This window comes from Pocillopora damicornis, chromosome 7, assembly GCF_964200805.1.
Source record: "Pocillopora damicornis chromosome 7, jaPocDami1.2, whole genome shotgun sequence".
In the NCBI taxonomy this organism is placed as follows: Eukaryota; Metazoa; Cnidaria; class Anthozoa; order Scleractinia; family Pocilloporidae; genus Pocillopora; species Pocillopora damicornis.
The window spans coordinates 2,077,390-2,096,283 of NC_142676.1; the positions used below are offsets into that span (position 1 = coordinate 2,077,390).

The 18,894-nt window shown below is 39.0% G+C and overlaps 1 protein-coding gene across 3 annotated transcripts in view; it reads right to left on the bottom strand.

Annotated features, from left to right (window-relative positions):
• Positions 1–18,894, bottom strand: part of LOC113665478 (uncharacterized) — a 32,235-nt gene that overhangs the window by 4,127 nt on the left and 9,214 nt on the right. The window contains exons 15-42 of one of the 3 annotated variants that reach the window (XM_089213292.1): positions 17,166–17,203; positions 16,525–16,591; positions 16,299–16,413; positions 15,532–15,623; positions 15,305–15,430; positions 15,038–15,111; positions 14,333–14,412; positions 14,205–14,243; positions 14,008–14,083; positions 10,959–11,070; positions 10,445–10,508; positions 10,007–10,046; positions 9,529–9,599; positions 9,293–9,393; positions 8,724–8,791; positions 8,463–8,552; positions 8,007–8,085; positions 7,609–7,676; positions 7,349–7,381; positions 6,845–6,922; positions 6,228–6,427; positions 4,744–4,956; positions 3,633–3,711; positions 3,234–3,246; positions 2,494–2,755; positions 1,864–1,924; positions 1,010–1,084; positions 6–401 (exon numbers count right to left, since the gene is read on the bottom strand). In XM_089213292.1, coding sequence (XP_089069418.1) covers positions 6–401; positions 1,010–1,084; positions 1,864–1,924; positions 2,494–2,755; positions 3,234–3,246; positions 3,633–3,711; positions 4,744–4,956; positions 6,228–6,427; positions 6,845–6,922; positions 7,349–7,381; positions 7,609–7,676; positions 8,007–8,085; positions 8,463–8,552; positions 8,724–8,791; positions 9,293–9,393; positions 9,529–9,599; positions 10,007–10,046; positions 10,445–10,508; positions 10,959–11,070; positions 14,008–14,083; positions 14,205–14,243; positions 14,333–14,412; positions 15,038–15,111; positions 15,305–15,430; positions 15,532–15,623; positions 16,299–16,413; positions 16,525–16,591; positions 17,166–17,203 — 2,810 coding nt within the window. Of the gene's footprint in view, positions 1–5; positions 402–1,009; positions 1,085–1,863; positions 1,925–2,493; positions 2,756–3,203; positions 3,247–3,632; positions 3,712–4,743; positions 4,957–6,227; positions 6,428–6,844; positions 6,923–7,348; positions 7,382–7,608; positions 7,677–8,006; positions 8,086–8,462; positions 8,553–8,723; positions 8,792–9,292; positions 9,394–9,528; positions 9,600–10,006; positions 10,047–10,444; positions 10,509–10,958; positions 11,071–14,007; positions 14,084–14,204; positions 14,244–14,332; positions 14,413–15,037; positions 15,112–15,304; positions 15,431–15,531; positions 15,624–16,298; positions 16,414–16,524; positions 16,592–17,165; positions 17,204–18,894 lie in introns of all 3 variants that reach the window. The other 2 variants (XM_089213291.1, XM_089213293.1) reach the window with 2 other exon arrangements.

Consider the following 18,894-nt stretch of genomic DNA (forward strand, 5'->3'; position numbering starts at 1 on the left):
CATACCTCAAGCAGGTTAGTTATGACGGAAGGCTTACTGCTTGACTCTGTTAATGCAGACACGGGTGTACTGTCTCCGTTTTTACCAGAGCCAGACGCAGAATTAACGACTGTAGTGGGTGTAAACGACATGGATGTGGTGACGGTGCTGGTTTTTGAGGTAGCACTCACGGATGAAGAGTGTGTAGTCGAGACAGACGATAACACAGTACTAGTTTTGGAGGCAGGCTCTTCAGCTGCAGTGCTTGAAGATGATCCGGAGTTGGATGTAATTGTTGTGGTTTTAGAAGAAGAAATGACAGTTGTGCTGGATACAGAAGAGACGGAGGTTATAGTTGCTGTTGATGTCGCACTGTTGACTGGCATCTTCTTCAAAATGTCTTCCTTAGCTTTCCATCCCAGCTGAACAATAAAATAAGCACAGGCGAGATCAATTTTTCAAAAACTAAAGCCGAGAAACTAAAACCGAAAAAAGCTAAAATTAAACAGTCAATCCCAAAAACTAGAGAGCTTAACAACAAATCATAACTAAAAAAAACTGCAGTGACCAGCAGGAACAAATACGAACAAGGTAACAAACAAAGAGAATTCAGATCAAATACAGGAGTATTACAAGTAATCACGGAACAATGCCGGTGATGAACGTTGCTCATTTAACTTTGATTTGTCGAAGCGACCCGATTATGTCTCTTGAGTTCACATGTACCGCTGACAAAGGTAAATGTTAACTCAAACCAAAGCAGTTCTGCAGTGCTTAGACCATCAACTCAAAACTGAACGCTTTCGTCCAGCGCTGAACAGCGATACTGATGCATAACGTGGAATGACAGCAGTGTGCGATGCTCCTGCTAAATTGTTACGATTGTAGGCGAGCGACAGAAAAAAGCGCGAGGGAAAAGCAAAAAGTCAAAGAAGAAATGACTCTTCTACGATTTGCTTATCGCCCACATGAATATTTACAACTAATCTGTGTTGGGTTTGCACGAATAAGTACTGTTAACTTCACTTACAGCTTCTAGTCGTTTACGAGTAGCCTCCACAGCCTGCGCCATTTCTTCTTTACGCCTTTGAAGATCCTGTTTGGACTTCAACAATGCAAAGGAATAACGTTAAAAAAAAAATTGCAATAATATTAAGGAAACTTACATTCTAAATCACATGCTGGTTGCTGTCATAGTCACTGACCTAAGGTGGAGCAATCAATCAGCCAGCCAGTCAATCAGTCAGTCAGTCAGCCAGCCAGTCTGTCAGTCAGTCAATCAATCAGCCAGCCAGTCAGTCAGTCAATTAGCCAGCCAGCCAGTCAGTCAGTCAGTCAGCCAACCAGCCACTCAGTCAGTCAATCAGCCAGCCAGTCAGTCAGTCAATCAGCCAACCAGTCAGTCAATCAGCCAGTCAGTCAGTCAGCCCGCCCAGCCAATCAGCCAGCCAATCAGTCAATCAGCAAGCCAGTCAGTCAATCAGCCAGCCAGTCAGTCAGTCAGTCAGTCAGCCAGCCAGTCAGTCACTCAGTCAGCCAGTCAGTCACTCAGTCAGTCAGTCTGTCAGTTAATCAATCAGCCAGCCAGTCAGTCAGTCAGTTAATCAGTCAGTCAGTCAGTCAGCCAGCCAGTCAGACAGTCAGTCAGTTAATCAGTAAAATAATGAATGAATGAATAAATCAATTGCCAATTAATAATTTCGTTGGTGGGATGAGGTTATTCTCAGTCTCTATAATCAAAACAGGGCTCATGTTCCAAAGAAAGACAGGAGATGAAAAAAAAGAATGCGTAGAAATCATTGGAACTCAATTAGAAAGAAGACTTCCGAGTCAGCAGAATAATTTAATAGCATTACCCTAAAAAACAGGCAAAAAACACCTTACATCATCTGAATGATGATTTTCTCCTTTCTCTTCATCAAGGTTTGTCGATATTACACCAATCCTGAAGACAAAGGAATAAAAAGTTTGAATTCCATTTAACTATTTCGCGACTGTTGCATTTCAACTAACACGTTCGGAACGTCGAAGCTTTTTCTTACCTCTCTGAAACCGAGGAATTTACCAAAACCTTAATTTATTCGGCCAGCCTTCTCTTGGATTTTCAGCATATTTTTTAACTGAAACACTACCTAGCCCAAGGGAAGGCAGTACTTGAATTTTTGCTCAGAGAGGGGGAAGAGGACGTCCTACACGAGGGGGAGAGGTCCAAAGTGGGGGGCTCTTAAGCAGGGAAAAGCTCAATAGAAACTTGAAATCTGTACCGAAAGTTTCTCAAGGGAGGGATTATCAAAGAGGTGGACTCTTTTGAGAGGGGAGGCTACTCAGAAACTTGAAGTATTACACTAAGGGAGTGGGGGTTATAAGGGACTAAAGGTTTTACAAATGGGGAAGCTTACTGGAAACTTACTGGACACTCCAGGTTCAACTAAAAAAGGAAGGGGATCAAAGGGGGAAAGCGGGGAGGGAGGGGGCTGCTTAGAGCGTTTATTAATACAATACATATTTTCAAACCTTCCAGGTTGGTGCGAACGCGACAAAAATCTGGCCGAGATACTCAGCCTGGTCCGCATCAGCCGATCCGTGTCCAGGGGCGGCGGCTCTGTGACTTGCTCGTCCGCTTTTTGCGCTGGAGAACTGGTACCTAGAGTTTCGAAATAGCGACCAACCATCTCCTCATCCTCCCCTCCCTCGGGCTTGTTCTCATCGTAACCAAATGGCTTTGTGGTATCCTCCGACGGACTTATCACTTCGTCTTCATCGTCTTCACTGGAAGCTTTGTATCCGAGAACAAGGACATAGTTACATTCCATGAAGCAAAATTGGAGACACTTTTCAACATTTTGTGAAGTAGCACAGTAAAGTAAAGGGGATCACAGACACCTTGGGGGAAGGAAGCACGCTGAGTTGTGAGACCGCTTGGCATGTTAGTCGCTTCTACTCATTTTGTCGCTTCTATGTCAGGAACAAATTTAAGAATGCTTGAAATTGAGCGACATGTTTCGGGACAAAATCTTGTCATAGGGAAAAAGATTTTTACAAACATTCTCCACTCCAAACGAAACAAAATCGTCAATAAGACCCTTCGTATAATGTTTCCGACCCTCGACAGTTCAGCAAATATAGCTGTTTCAAACTGATGACTATTGTCTGAGCAAACAAAAAAGTACAAGTTGTTCTGAAACTGGCTGGATAACAGAAAAGTTTTTCCAATAGGATCTTACGAGAATTTGTTCCTTTCTCTTCCACTCTACCTTTGTCTTTGCCCTAAAAATCCAACAAAAAAAATTCAATTAAATCAATCCTGATGCAAAATGAGATTTATTTATGAGCAGGCAACGAATTCTTAGCAAAGACAAGGTAATTCAAAAACGTAACGTAACTTGAGTGTTTAGGAGCCAATGAGAACTCAAATTCAAAAGAAGCAAACGGCCTGAGGGGTGGAAAGGCGGGAGTGGACACGTAGCGATGAGTTTTATCTTTACATCTGATTGATTAAGATAGCACCCGTTTCCTCAACCACTCACTTAAGGAAGCAAAGGAAAACCAATAAATTCCAGACAAATTTCAACACATAATCGAAAATTGCACTGTACTAGTAGTAATAGTTGAGAATCTTCGAAGCAGCTATTTATTGAAAGTTTAGCTTTTACCTCTTGTTCTTCGCCTTTGGGATCTTCTACTGTTAGAGACAATCTCTTTGGCCGCTCGGCAACAGACAACTCGAAAGCTCTGATGAAAGACGAAGGAAACAGCTTGAGCTAGAACTAATCAAATTGGTAAATACAGTTTTTATGAATCCCAGGTATAAAATCAACACAAAGTAACCACAACTAAACGGACAGAACCGTTAACTGAGCAGTCAATCAGAAAGAAAACTAAGGGAGAAAAATTTGTAACGTTTTCAACCAATTCAATAAAAAAAATTTGATATCTGATATCGTACTTCCGGACTGGGACAGAGCCGCATAAGTAAAATGGGAGCCAAGGATAAGGTAGTGATTCATTCTAAGATACGTCGTTTACGCTTTTCATACTTCCTTACAACTTATTTCATTTTGTCTTTTTATTCACTGTACGCAAATGAGAGTAAAATTCATACAAACAAGCGAGTAGTTATCCCACATAGTACACCAACCATCCACATGACATAACAACTCTTTCCCAGAACACTGGTTCACTCAAGCGGTATTGCAGCCGAATGGAAGGATTAGCATTGGTTTAAAGACGGTGAAAACAAATAAGGAGAATCGATGTAAAATCTTGTTTAAATGAAATTTCATCAGGAGTTTACGAGCATTTAAAGAACTGATGAAATGATCTACCACGCAATTAAATTAAATATTTTTAGGTGATTAACTTCTGGAAAAAAAGAACACGACAGAAAAATTCAAAATTATTTCACGGTTTAAAAAATCTCCTTAACACTCAGTTACTTGTAACTCATTTGATGAAGGAAGGGAAACTGGTTTATTGTGTCAAAATCATAATCATTTCAGGGAAGTTAATCTAGAAAGGACTCAATAACAATATTGATACAATTTACCATTTTATTTATGTCGTGTCTCATTTTGAAGAAATCAAGCTCAACTGTTCAGATAAGACAGCTCGCTCTTTCTTTTAAAATCCATGTTCTTTATTCTATCAAAAACTGAGTATTTTTTGCTGGGGAAATTTACATTACCTTAAATAATTGCACTTACTAAAACAATGACTTTTAAGTGCGATATTGTGAAAAACAATTAAATTATTTTTTTAAGTTACCTGAGGCAAGTTACAACCCGAAATGGAAGAAGGTCTAACGAAGGAGACCTGTTAAGCGGAACCGGTTCGTCAATAACCAGTTTGACGGGTTTTTCCTGATTAACCAGATCTCCCCGCAGCCTCTTGACTTGTTGAACGATATTGGGACAAGACTGGTGATGATTTAACTGAAGAGCTTCGTAATGTTGCACAAATTCTTGGACCCGTGGGGCACTGGGTCAAGCGAGTGTCAAAAGGAAGACAGTTCGTGTTAGTTACATTATACATTAAACAATAAAAACAGGAATGGGACGATGGCGAAGGTTTGCTCCGCGGAAAAATGTGTTAGAAATTAAGCATTACGAGAAAAATGTTCGAGAACTGTGGATAAGAAGTCAAAATGGCGACTATCGCTGCGAGTTCAGACTCCAAAATTGTCCTAGTTACCATGGCGACCAGCACGGTTTTAACCTGGATCGCTATACAAGGGTGGTTCAAGGTTAAATGGAAAAGGGGGTACATCTCTAGAGAAACTAACAGGGTAATTTAGTACTATCAACTAGGTTGATAACAAATTGGCCGCCGTAAAGAGTTTCGAAGCTGACGTTTCGAGCGATAGCCCTTGTCAGAGCGAATTCAAGGTTAGTTGAGGCATGCCATCTGTTATCTCAAAACTTATAATTGATAATTTCAACACTTAATTCATAATTTAAGTCAAATGAAGCACAAAAGATTCTAGTCCCCTGATGAAGAAGCAGCAAAAGACAAAATCATCAAGAGTCGCCGTTTTGGTAAAGATCATGATGGCGTTCCTGTTCTTGTTGATTAATAACTCTGAACGTTTACTTAAGATGGAGTTTATGCTTTCGATGGTACTTTTATTTTAAGAAGGGGTTTTTACTGTCACCTCTCATGCATTCAGACTCTATTTTGTCACTTATTGAACGGTTATATTAAAAAAAATTCTTCTCTCCACGCATTTTAATTTCAAACTTGGTTTAATGTTTTGAAACACGATTCTACCGAATCTCTTCGTTTGTGTTTATACGATGTCCAATTCTTGTCGTGTTCAGAGTAATCCAGAATTAAAATGACGGTTGTCCATTATCTCAGAAATCAAAAGTTTTGGTACATGATTAATCCGAGACCAGAGTTGGCTCCATCTCACTTGGGGCTCATAAGAAAAGGCCACTAAGAAAGGTACCATTCTTCAGCCCTGTGGCTAAACACCAGGGACCAGTCGTTTAGAGGACGAATAACACTAACCGACGGATAAATCGCTATCACGTGGATGAGTTATAGACTTATGGCGACTTATCTAACCTTCGAACAACTGGGGCCCAGAACAGAAAATGCACTTAATGGGACTTGATACCCCCATGGTTCGTTTTCATATTCACAGGCACCTCTCGAGGCAGGTCCTTAAAGGTGCTCCTAGTCCCGGCACAATTCCATTTAAAGGCCCCTTTGCCGTTTTGGGGAAATAATCACGATACATTTCTGACCTTGCAACTTCGCTGTCGAAGTCATCCTGGCTTGGGGGTAGGTAGATGATAACTTCCTTCGCGTCCCCTACATCAAGCTCCTCTGCTTCTTCAAATTTCAGTTCTCCTGATTCGGACACTTCTACACTGCTCTTCCTAACTCGAGCCTTCGGCATTATATCACTACCACGTGACACAGTGACGCCTGGCGGTGCGGCTTCCTGCTTGGCGGGAAAAGTAAAAGTAATTTCTGTATGGCGGGAAAATTAACCGTGAGCTCTGCATGGCGGGAAAATTAACAGTGAGCTCTGCATGGCGGGAAAAATAATGAAGAACTCTGCATTGCGAGAAAAGAAAAGGTAAGTTCTGCATAACAGGAAAAGTAAACGTGTTCTCTGGATGGCGGAAAAACGATGAACTCTGCATGGCTAAAAAGGAACAGCTAACAAGAAGTAACAGTGAGTTCTGAGCACTTGTTAAACTCCTTTGCAGCCAATTTTTGCTCTAGTCGTGCACCATGCTTTCAAAGGAAGCAAAGAACATGCATTCACCTCAAGCAACCGCGGTGTTTACAACTCAAAGTTACGTTGGTTTATTAAGTGTCGAGAGAAAAATTCGAGATTGCTTATGTTTCCAACCTCGGTATGATTCTTCTCTTCTTCGCTCAAATTCTCCAGCGCTGCTCGGCCGTCTGAGGGGAACAAGTCATCATCTTCCTGTTAAAGAAAAGTAAGCTCAGTCCGCGCATTGATGTCTGCTGCTAAGTATTTCAGCGTTCCCTCCAGCCCTCCTGCTACACTAAGTTTGAGACTGTCGCTTCATTTTCATCATGTACTGTTTCTGGCTCTGTGAAATTTAATTAATATTTACGCTGATCGAGAACAATAAAAACAAATGGGTAGATGCATGTAACGTCGATCAAATTATACCAAAAGAAAACTTGGAAACCATTAGAGTGAACCATCCATCCGACCCAAGGGGAGTAATGCCGTAATTTCATCTGTTTATTCGTATTGATTTATGACTGCCAATTCATTTTTGTGCAAGACCGTGGTTTAATTGTTATACTTAATTGCTGGGCCCTAATTCAAAAGCTATTCCTTTTAATGTAAAAGCCTCAAGCAGAAGATAAATCATCTTACCCCATAGGTAAGTGAGCAACGTCTCTCGAGAGGCTGCAAATGAACAAAACAAGCAATTACAATCTTAAAAAGCTACCTCCACCAAAAGAACGTTCCCAAAACGCCCTTGTGGACTTGGGCTGGAATTGGGAAAAGTTCTCCTTTTCCTATGGATGCTTTGTGTGAAGCGATCTTTAACATCATTATCATCACTATTATCATTATTATTGTTATTATCATTATTAATAATTTCATTATGATCATTGACTGATGTTACATACGCTGCTTGCTAACGCTCTCATTTGCTCCTGGAGAGAGATCGGTTCTACTGTGTATCTTTTCCCGCCATCTGCAAATTAATAAAATCATTAAAAACGAAAGTACTTGCATCTCATTTCCTCTTACATAAATGCGATCACTTAGCGCTGAAGAGAACATCGCACAGTATGAAAGGACTGTTTTCTTTTTAATTTAAGAAATTTTTCTCTCACTGACACTGGTATTTTCTAAATCTAATCAATCAAAAAACTACAAATTTCTTAATTTAAGACTGAAATAATCGGAACGTTATTGCCGGATGTTCAGCTCGGTTCAGACGTAAAATGGATGATAATTCATTGGGTTATTAGGAAACTTGCTAGGTATAGCGGTACTTTTGACTGTTGTATTATGCTCTAACCTGTGGGATCCTGCAATAAAGGAATCGGTTTTATCTTGCCATTGTCACCAGCAATGTGAATACCACGATTCTGGACTCTCTGTAAGAGAGAAAACGAGGTTCCAAGAGAAAAACAAAATCAGTTTTGATAGAATCAAGTTTTATCGTTATTATTTGAGTGACATTCAAGGTTTTTCCCGAAAGCTAGAAGAATCTTAACGCTGACATAATTGCAAACCAACCAGGATCTAGTACATAAAACTGCTTCAATTAAAATTCAGAATAATCAAGATGAACCAGGCACAAAACGGAGCAATCACAATTAAAGAGCGGAATCACGAATACACAACCTGCGAAGCGCGGGAAAATTTGCACCGCGTGTGAAAGCGCGGGAAGATTTGCATTTGGCCAACTCCAAGAGCGGGAAAACACGCAGCCACAAACGCGCAAGTCGTTATCATCCAGCTAACAACTTACCTGAGCCCATCGCCCTCCGGGTTGCACTACTGTTCCTGTGTTACTCTCTTCCGGAGAAACCGTAGTCTTCTCGTTTCCTTCAGCGACGAGCTAAAATAAAGGCAAAAAATTGTCTCAGTTTAGTTCTAAAAAGTACAGTAACCGCTCAGAACATCTGATAAAACTAGGTAGTCTTGGGCCGAATAAAGCAAATTTCTCTGAAAAGTCTGGCAGAAAAGTTGGGGTGTCTGTTAGATGGAAACTGACATCAAAGTAACAAACCTGTTTTTTGGCCCATGCAGGCAGCTGCCCCACGCTGAAACGGTAATCTTTAACAGGAGGACTGGGATCTAGTATGCAGGAAAATTAAGATCACTTCGAATTTATCACTCTTATTTGGATCGATAATTTCAAGCACCGTGACGTAAATTCGGTTTGCTTTCAGATCGACTAGTTGATGAGGGCGAAGCCTCTATCAACTATCACGCATAGAAATCTAATTAGTTGTGTACAACAAAACTCTACTAATCGCTCATTTATTTTATTAACCGTTTAACTCCCATGAGTGACCAATACAGAATTTCTCCTTGCAATGTCAAAACAACATCGAGCAGATAAGTGATGAGAAAAAAGAAAAAATTCAATCAGGCGATTATAAGTAGATCCAGTACCAAATTCTCTGAACCAACATCATGAGACTTAGATGGCAGACAGTACGGGGAATAACTAATGAGATCTTTGTTAAGTAATGATACAACTATGTCATACCACGAGCTACTCTCTTTATTTATCCATCACGGAATAAATGGCATGTAGCTTAGCCAATCAGATTGCAGAAATTTTAAGTATACCTTTCATTGGTCTGCTGAACGCTGAAGGGTCAGCTGGTACAAAGTCGTCCTCTTCAGCCGTTTCGATTATCGACGGATGAGCCATTTGGTAAGTCTCACGTCTGTAGAAAAACATTCAGTGAAAAACACAAATATAGTGTCCTCTTCAAACAATCAGTTTACTACTAGTTTCTTTGCTTGAGATTCACAAGGATAAATTTTCCCTTCAAAACAAAATGATATTCAATATGGTATACCTGATGGGAGTGCCAAACTCGATTTTATTTTCTGGCTCCTCTCCAAGTACGTGAAGTTTCTCCACCATATTCTGAGGAAAAAAAGCAAACGATAGTAACATTTGCAAACCATACGTCCATTCAAGTGGATCAGATCCGTCAAAAGGTTACCCAAATACAAATGGTTCCATCATTTGAAAAGAAAACACCTATTTGTCATTTTTGTTTTTGACAGTGAGTCGATTTGTGAAAGGAAATCAGTTGTGAGTATTTATCTTTCTCAACGATGAGAGGTTTGCAAAGGACTGCACTTCACAGATAAAAGAAAACAGACTACTTCTTTTTGTAATTTAAACTACGAGGATCCTTTGATTCCCCGAAAGGAAAATTTTGATTCTCCTGCGACAAGTTCAAGAAAAGTAATGTTAGTTAAAACCTTTGAGTTATTTGAGAATCGGAAAAGTTTACAACACTTTACAGAAAAAATGACTCGAGATACCTGGGTGTAAGTTGATGGTATTTTCCACACAAAGATACACCTATCATATAAAGAATGAGTTGTAAGAAAAGCAATCAAAATAAATATAATAATTATGGATCATCCGCATTTAATTGAAGAAGACACAACAAAGACTGAAAACCACTACGAAAATTGTGAATCTATTTTGTCTGGTGCTACCCTTTCACTTCCAAGATCTCATAAGTAATTCTCTTAACTGTCACCCACGAAAATTTTTACGACATTAGTTCGGAGAATTTGCTAATAGATCAACTAATAATCCCCTAATTGATATTTTTCTTTATTTTCATGACTTGCCTGCTTGATGTTATAAGGAAAAATTCAGTCTTGTTAACTCATTAAAGGATTAATTCAGTATTTGTACCGAGAGACGCAAGTTGATAAACATACATCATCAAAACACCGTTCATTACTTACCCATCTCCGCCAACAGAGATGAGATTCTTGCAGTCGACAGAAAATTTCAGACCAGTCACCACCTCTGAGAAGACAATAAAAGAATTACTGTTGCTGGCGAGCTTTAACATTGCTTATCGTACGAAAGTACGGAGGGTTCGACTTGAAAGCTTGAGAGGCATTTTACACCTTAATATTAACGATTTCTCCAGGGTCTGTTACATTTATCAAAGAGCAGACATTCAGGGAACCTTTCAATTTTTTTTAAAATTTCAAATAACTACGGCAGTAACCAATCATTACAAGGCTTGCACGTTCAACCACTCAGATAACAGTTCAAGCGCACACTCAGCTAGCAGTGTATTCAATTCCCCGCCTTCACCAACAGTTCACTTAGTCACAAGCATCCTTAGACTGTGACCTATTGCACGTTTGTCCTTGATCCCAGTTAATACCCAAAGCTGTGGGTTGTTGAGTCCGCGCTCGTTGACAATGATTTCTGTTGCGAAACAAACAAGGTTTTTGTTTCACCAACCTGAATGACCAGACATACTCGCGACACATTCACCAGTCTCAAACTCAGTCAAACACACGCTCTTGTCTGAACAACTGGTGGCAGCGTATGTCCCAGAAGAGTCCAAAGTTATCTGTGAAGAGAAGTAAACTACTTAGCTAAATTTACGAGCCTGTCCGAGAAAAAATCGTCTGACATTTGCGATCTGTGCTGACAGGCTTTCACGTCCTCGACCCTTTACATCCGAACATCAGTTTCCAAATTCTCCATACTGTTCTCTATACGTTTCTTAAGGTTCTAACAAGGAGAATTTGTTCAACAATCAAGAGCTTCTTTAGTTGGCGATCTCTTCTTTATTCTCGTAACCTAAATGTTTGAATCAGGGGTGATGTTGTGAGGAGAAATTAGATGCTGGTCAAAAATTTAACCTTTCTTGTTGTTTTTCGGCTTACGGCTACTTGTTTCACACGTTTCTTTCTCTGAATATACTCGTATTTCGCTATCTTCTTCGCTTTGAAGGAATCTTTTACGAACAAAGCAAGGATAACGTGTCTTTTATCTACAAACCGCTTGAAAAGTTCTCCGACTTTGAACATTTGAGGTTACTGTTCAGTTTTGATGAGTAGCACAGTCACATAGCCATTTGCTGTAACATAGTTCAAAAATAACTATTTTTTTATTTTTTCACTTTTTATCACTTTTTGACTTTAATTTTGATCAAAATGTACATTGTAATCAATATCTGTAAATATTTTTATTATTTTGCATTAATAACACTAATTTTGGTATTACCCACAATCCCTTGTGGGCGTGGCACATTTTTGGTTTTTCATAAAATCTTAAGAAAATCAATGTAAAAATGAAAAAAAAGAGGTTTTGTAATCATTAGTTCACATTGAAGCAATGATTTCCTCATTTTCTTTTAAAGGGAGTTTGTAAATAGACTTTCGTCCTCTCTTTCTGACTGGTAGGTCACCGCAAATGTGACGGACAGTAGCAGCATGTACAAACGCTTTCCGTTTTTCGTCAATTGTGAAGGTCATGTCATGAATGTTCTCCCTTATGTAAAAGTGCCCCTTAAGAACTCTGTCTCCTCTGTAATAATGACACTGATAGTCATCTGTGACATGACTGTCAAGTTCTTCAACTCCATCAGAAGTGACCTGAAGGAGATAGAAGTCGTAGACAGGATCATCTTCAGCGGCTATCGCAACTGTACTTCCCTTGCTGGCCAGGTCAGCTATGTAGGGAGCAGTATCATGGTCTAAAATTGGTGCTTCAGTTGCCTGTCGAGTGGTTGCCACATCACCCTCTCTGGTTAGCTCCACCAGCTTCCATTCATCAAGCCATGCCTTGTTAGTGCAATTCTCCTCATCATTCACAATGCAACTGATGCAGTAACATGAGCAAATCATACTGCCTGTTGCTTTTGTCATAAACTACTAACGGCTTTTGACAATGCTTTGGACAATTTCCGCCTTCTTTCGGGGTGTGGAAGGGAGTGTCTTCTTGACTTTATCTATAGCACGTTTTTTCGACGTCCGGTTTGCGAAACCTGGAGAATCCACGCTATTATTAAATTCTTGTGCTTCTGTTCGCTTCTTTTCACGGTATTTTCTAACTCTTTCTCTTGTTTGCTGCCTTGTCTTTTCTCTTTTTTCTTGTGCTGCGATACGGGAAGCTTTTCTGTGCTCCGTTGCTTTTTGTTGGCGTTTGTTTTTTTCGGCAATGCTTCGTGTGTGCGGCCGAATTGATTTCTCGGCTTGCAATTTCTTTCGCCGTTCTTTAACTTGAGCAATCTTTTTTGCCTTGTTTTGTTGATAATAGGCCTTCTCCCTTTCTCTTTTTGCCGCTGCTTTTCTTTCTTGCGCCGCCTTCTTTCGCGAAATACCTGAATTTAGATTGGACTCTTTTGTTTCCATCTGCTGCGGTTGAAAATCGCGTAAAACATTTTCACTGTTATCCAATAATCTGCCCCTGCAAACTCTGTATGGACTCCCATGTTATTGTCTGTGTAAACAAACCATGTGCTTTCAAAGAGAAGCTGCGAAGGAGCGGATTTCGTGAAAGTTTTGGTGGTGTTTTTCGCCATATTCCTTCGTCACTTTCCTTCGTTACGGTTCATGAACGCGGAAACAATGGCGGAAATTGTTTCTGCGTCGACCAAACGTAAATTTCTAGCGTTAGATCTAACGAAATGGGTTGAAACGTTCTGTAAATTTAGCTTAATACAAGCCCATTCCAGGAGAGGTGAGCTTGTTTACTCAACTTAACAAGAATCGCGTCTGACAACGGATCTACTGGTGGATATGTGATGGAATTAAGCTCAATATAGCCGTTACGAAATGTGTTTCTGCGCGTTTTATTTTGATCTGGAAAACATTCTACTTGACGATTCAACTTCAGCGTTGGTTTGTAAATATTATGATGTATGCCCATTACATTTTTGTTATTAGATTGTTGCTTACACAGTCGAAATTATCATTATTGCTAGTTTTGCACACTATGGTTGTTTTAATAGTTGCGAGCGTTACATTGTTCAGTGATAAAAACAGACGTTTATAACTTGCGTTAGAATGAACCATTCCTGTTGCAAATCATACTGCCTGTTGCTTTTGTCATAAACTACTAACGGCCAAAAAATAGTGGCCCCATGTGCGTTCTATATTGAGATATTTCATTTTTTTTCTTCCGTCTGATACATTTCATGTTACGCGTTACACCCAGAAATTCACGCATTTTCAGGAAATATTTATTTTTTACAATTTTCACTTTGTCGCAAACCTCGTTTTCTTTACACCAAAATGAAGTAGGATAACTAAGCTTATATTGTGGAAAGTGTGAGATTTAGAGGTTAAACCTTCCCGAAGATATTCGTTAGTAAAGGCACTTGAGTCCAAAATGGCGGCCTGACTGTGCTACTCATCTTTTGTAGTTTTTCGTCTATCGCAATTTTCTCTCCAAGTATAATTTTCCACCTAGTTTTCAAATAACTTTCATTCCTCGTAAAAATATCCTTATCCAAACTGTCACATGGAAACAGCATGAAAGGCTTTCGCGGAGCACTTACCCTAACCAACGTTCCGTCATCTCTTGGAGTGCCTTTGTAATTTCTCGTCTGCTTGCCACTATTTACATCGTACACTCTTCGAGCAGAACGAAATTGATACACAAAAATCAATTCAATGGTAAAAAGAATGAATCATTTTGCATGATTTGTCACGATCAAAAACAAAAAAGGTCCACAAATATAGAATACAGCCGTACCTAACACCTCTGTCCTGACAAGCCGTAGCAGCATATTTCCTGAAAGAAAAACCGGAATACTTCTTTTAAATTGTTTCTCGTAAATCTTGTGCACTCGGCAATTTCGTTTAATAATAAACCAGACTCACCCTGATGGATCAATGTCCATGTCGTAAAATGTTGTTTTACCAACATGATTCGTTGTCCGAACAAACTGAAATTCGGGATTCTGCAAAGAAACAAGAATAGAGATGGTTGCTCAAACAGCTCGACCTAAAAAGCGCTTCACAGCGAAATTTCGACAAACTCCAATTCCTTTCCAGCAAAAATCAATTCAACTCGAGTAAGAGTACCACAGAAGAGTAAAATTTAAGACAAAGTACGAGTACAAACAAAAACGCTTTATTTACTGAAAAGTGGAGATAATCGGTAAGCAGCAAGAGAAACAAGACGGATATCATATGCTAGCCCCTTCAATTACAAACCGAGAATTTAGAAGGAAAATTAAAATAAATGGTAAATAGAACCACGACACTTTTCTGCTTGACCACACAACGGAGCTGCAGCACTCGGAGAGCGAGAAGACGCAAGCGGAGACTCCATACCCCAAAAAATATGGTAATCCAGCAAGCCAAGTATATTAGCTTGTGACGTAATGGGTCGGCCATTCATCAAAGCGGGCAAGCGGTGTAAGTCATGCATTTATGATTCCTGCAGCACGTATTTATGTCTACAAAAACGTAAGCCTTCTCTGGTGGGGAAGGTGTTTACTGCTGGATTTCTGACCTCTCCAGTTTGTGTAACCTTTCTTTATTTGTTCTCTTTATCTCATGTAGCAAAACTGATAACCTCACCTGCTGGGCTGTTCTGAATATGATCGACTTGTCTGCGGCACAACTCAGAAGCTGTAACTCATCGGATTCTGACACTAAAATGTAAATGTTCAACAGAATTACAGTCAAATGATCCACTTACAACAGATATATTGTAGCAAACCCTACAAAGAACAAGGATTGCTTCTGAAGAAAAGTCAACAGAATTGAGTTTCCGAGACGAAACACTCATTCAAAGGCAACTTTTCGGCTCAAATTTGAGACAAGCAGAAATTAATTTTCACCCACCGTTAAATTTGACTGACGTGATTGATGCTGAGTGATCATCCAATGTTTGAACAAGGACAAAGTTGTTCACGATATCAAAGATATGAATGAGTCGATCTCGGCCAGCGGATGCCAGTAGTTTGTGTCCTGCCAAGAGAAAGAAACGGCATGGTGAAAACTCCAACTACAATTACCACATAAACTCCAGCCGCATATTAAGATAAAATCCCTTGGGTTGACATTCATACCTGATTCATTGGGTGAAAACTCCACACACAAAACTTCAGACTCGTGCGCCTCAATCTTTGCGACTTCATCGAAAAACATCAAATCGTATACCCTGATGTAAAAAACACACGTGAGAAGTGAATTATTTTGTAAACCCTTCCAGGACCGGAAAATAATCCGAAATCCACCATGGCTCATCAGGATTGTTCTGCACTTTTGTTTACTTTTCTGTGGCTTTCCACAGTCGAGAAATATGCCAGAAAAGTAAACAAAAAGCCCGGATGAATTTTGTTTACCCTCTCTCTTCGTAAACAAGTCATATGTGTGCCTTGACTTCCTTCGGCAAATGCTTGAGGGTAACTCTATCTCGGGTATTTTATCGACAAAATTTTGAAGACGTAAGCGAAAAAAAAGAACCGTATGGTCACAGTTTAACCTAGAACTCGGACATTCAACCCATAAAGTTCAACTTGATAACGTAGCTGTAATGAGATCTGCATCATTCGGATGCACCGTGACTTTTACTTGTGTAGGCAGTACTTAAACGTGTAGAAATTCATAATAACCAGACGATTTACTAAGAAGTTTTATTTGTTAAAGCTCTGCAACGCTTCCAAGTTGTATACCTAACATGTTGGTAAACTTTTTCCTTTCTACTTTGGCGCAAGTAACCACTAGGTAAGCATAGTGCACGAATGTATTTTGATCTTAGCACACTCTATTTCAGTTTTTGGTCCAATCTAAGACTCCTGTCGATTGCTACACAAAGCAGCCTATTTTTTTTTACCTGACATTTCCAGATCTGTCTCCCGTGGCGAGTGTTTGCCCATCAGGACTAATACGAAGACATCTTACTCCAGCATTTCGCGTATCACCGGTAGAATCTCGCATGTTCTTTATGGCTGTTACAAATGAAAACCACAGATTAACAAAAAGAAAATCATAAAAGCAAGCAGCTTTATCTTTGGAAGTTTGGAAAAAAATTTTTTCGTTAAGAATATTTATTCACTTACCAGGGCTAATATCATTGTCTTTAAGGTTTGCCACTGTATCTTCCGTGTATAAGACTTTCATCATCTCCTGCAAATAAATTGAAATCCAGGAAATTTTTAACAACTCATCAGGTTCATGTTGAGGATTCAACTTATCCAAGGACGTTCTTGGTGAGAAGTTATCCATCTTCAATTGCTTCGCGGAAATAGACAGAAGAAACAGGTGTAACGGCCTTCATAAACGCTCCAAAAAAACTGCAAGAGCTACCCTTATCGCTTTTCCCCAAAGATATTTGCAACTTCAGGGCTGAATAATGTTTGAGACACGATGACCTGCCTATTGGCGCTCTGAACTCGACATTGAAAGGTTCGAGTGAGTCATAAGGGTCACTGTATCGTGATCACGGGCAAGAGACCCATACTGTGGAGCGACATTGCCTCTCTCTCTCTCTCTCTCCTTCACCCATGAATACGAACAGGTGAGAGCAAATTGGTAAGGAAAATTGAAGAAACGCTTCATGGTGACCTTCGATATTTCTAGTCGCTACATTCTAACTGGAATCAGTATATGTCCTTGCACCTGCTTCAGTCAGTCTCGTATGCAGCTTAATCTTGCGACAAAAAATAAAAAATTTGGACCATCTAAATTGCACCAAACTAACCTTACTATAAACGTTTCTCTCAAATAATATACTTGTTCCTGAAAGAGACCATACCACTCTATCAAATTAAATCCTCAAGCAAAATCATGAAATCAAAATTAGACATAGCCTTTCTAAAACCAAAGCTATGTGGGTTGGAAAAAACAAAAATTCTTTAGAAACACCTCTGGACCTTGAGTGGTGTACAGGTGTTAAGACCCTAGGTATTCACTTCTCCTGTGATCAAGAACAAGTTATAAAACAAAATTTCCAGGATAGATTAAATGAAGTTCAAAAAATGATTAATTTATGGAAACTCAGAGGTCTCTCCCTATTTGGCAAAGTAACAATAATTAAATCTTTCCTAATCCCAAAATTATTATATGTTTCCTCAATAATAGAAACCCCACCCGAAATTATTAAACAGATGGAGAAAATGATCTACAAATTTTTGTGGAAAGGCCCTGATAAAGTCACAAGGCTTTCTGTGATAAATACTTTAGAGAATGGTGGACTGAATCTCACAGACCTTGAGCTACATATTAAAGCATTAAGATTGTCCTGGATTCCGCGTCTCATAGATGAGAAGGAAGGGCCCTGGATTTCTTATCTCAAATACAACTTAAAAAAATACGGAGGATGTTTTCTTTTTAGATGTAACTATAATGTAAATGATCTTGACTTAAGTCTTAGTAAGTTTTACTTACAGCTTCTAAGATGGTGGGCGGATTTTAGATGCTCCTTTTCTGATGTGAATTATTCTCAAAATGTAATTTGGAATAATAAGGATATACGAATTAATAATAAACCTGTTTTTTATAAAACATACTTTGACAAGGGCATAACTTATTTGAATGATTTACAGTTCGATGTTGACAATGTGCGTTCTTATGAATTCTTTAAGCAAAAAGGACTTAACACTAATTTCCTGACTTGGACAGCCTTGAGATCTTCTATTATTAATATGAAATCAAAAAGCTCCTGCCCCATCCCCACAGCGGGTAATCTCGATCCTATGAATTTTGATTATAAGTCTAAATCTTTTAATGCATATACTGCAAAGTGTAAACAGTTTTATTCTACGATGATAACAAGTAAAGCGAGAATCCCGAATGGCTTTAAAAAGTTGACAGCGGATTTTGAGCTTTCAAATGCGCAGGAAGTTTTCTCTATTCCTTATCTTGTTGCGAGCGAAACGTATGTTTGGTCGTTTCAATACAGAGTATTGAATTTCATTTTGTTTACAAACGATAAATTGTTCAAAATAGGGTTAAGTGATTCGGACAAGTGTTCTTTTTGTGGAACCTATACGGAAGATCTGTACCACCTCTTCTTTAACTGCTCCTTTGTGCAAGCTTTTTGGAACGTATTTACAGTCTGGTGGTTTGATCTTAGTGGCGAATATTTAATTTTGTCTTTAAAAGATATTATGGTTGGCTTACTTCAGAGGAATGATCTGTTAAATTATTTGATAATTTTAGGGAAATTGACTATTTGGGAATGTAGAAAAAATAACACCTCTCCAATATTTAGATTGTTTTTGCACAAGGTTGAAGTTAAAAAACAAGTTGAAAAAATAATTGCTATAAGAAACAGAAAGCTTCGCGATTTTCAAATTAGATGGGAATTTCTCATATAATTTTGTGTTTGCCCTTTTTTTAAGGAAAAGAATGGAAGACCAATGCATAAACTTAGATCTCATATTCTTCCTTGTTTATTAGTTTATTGTAGTTTATTTTTGTTAGAGAAT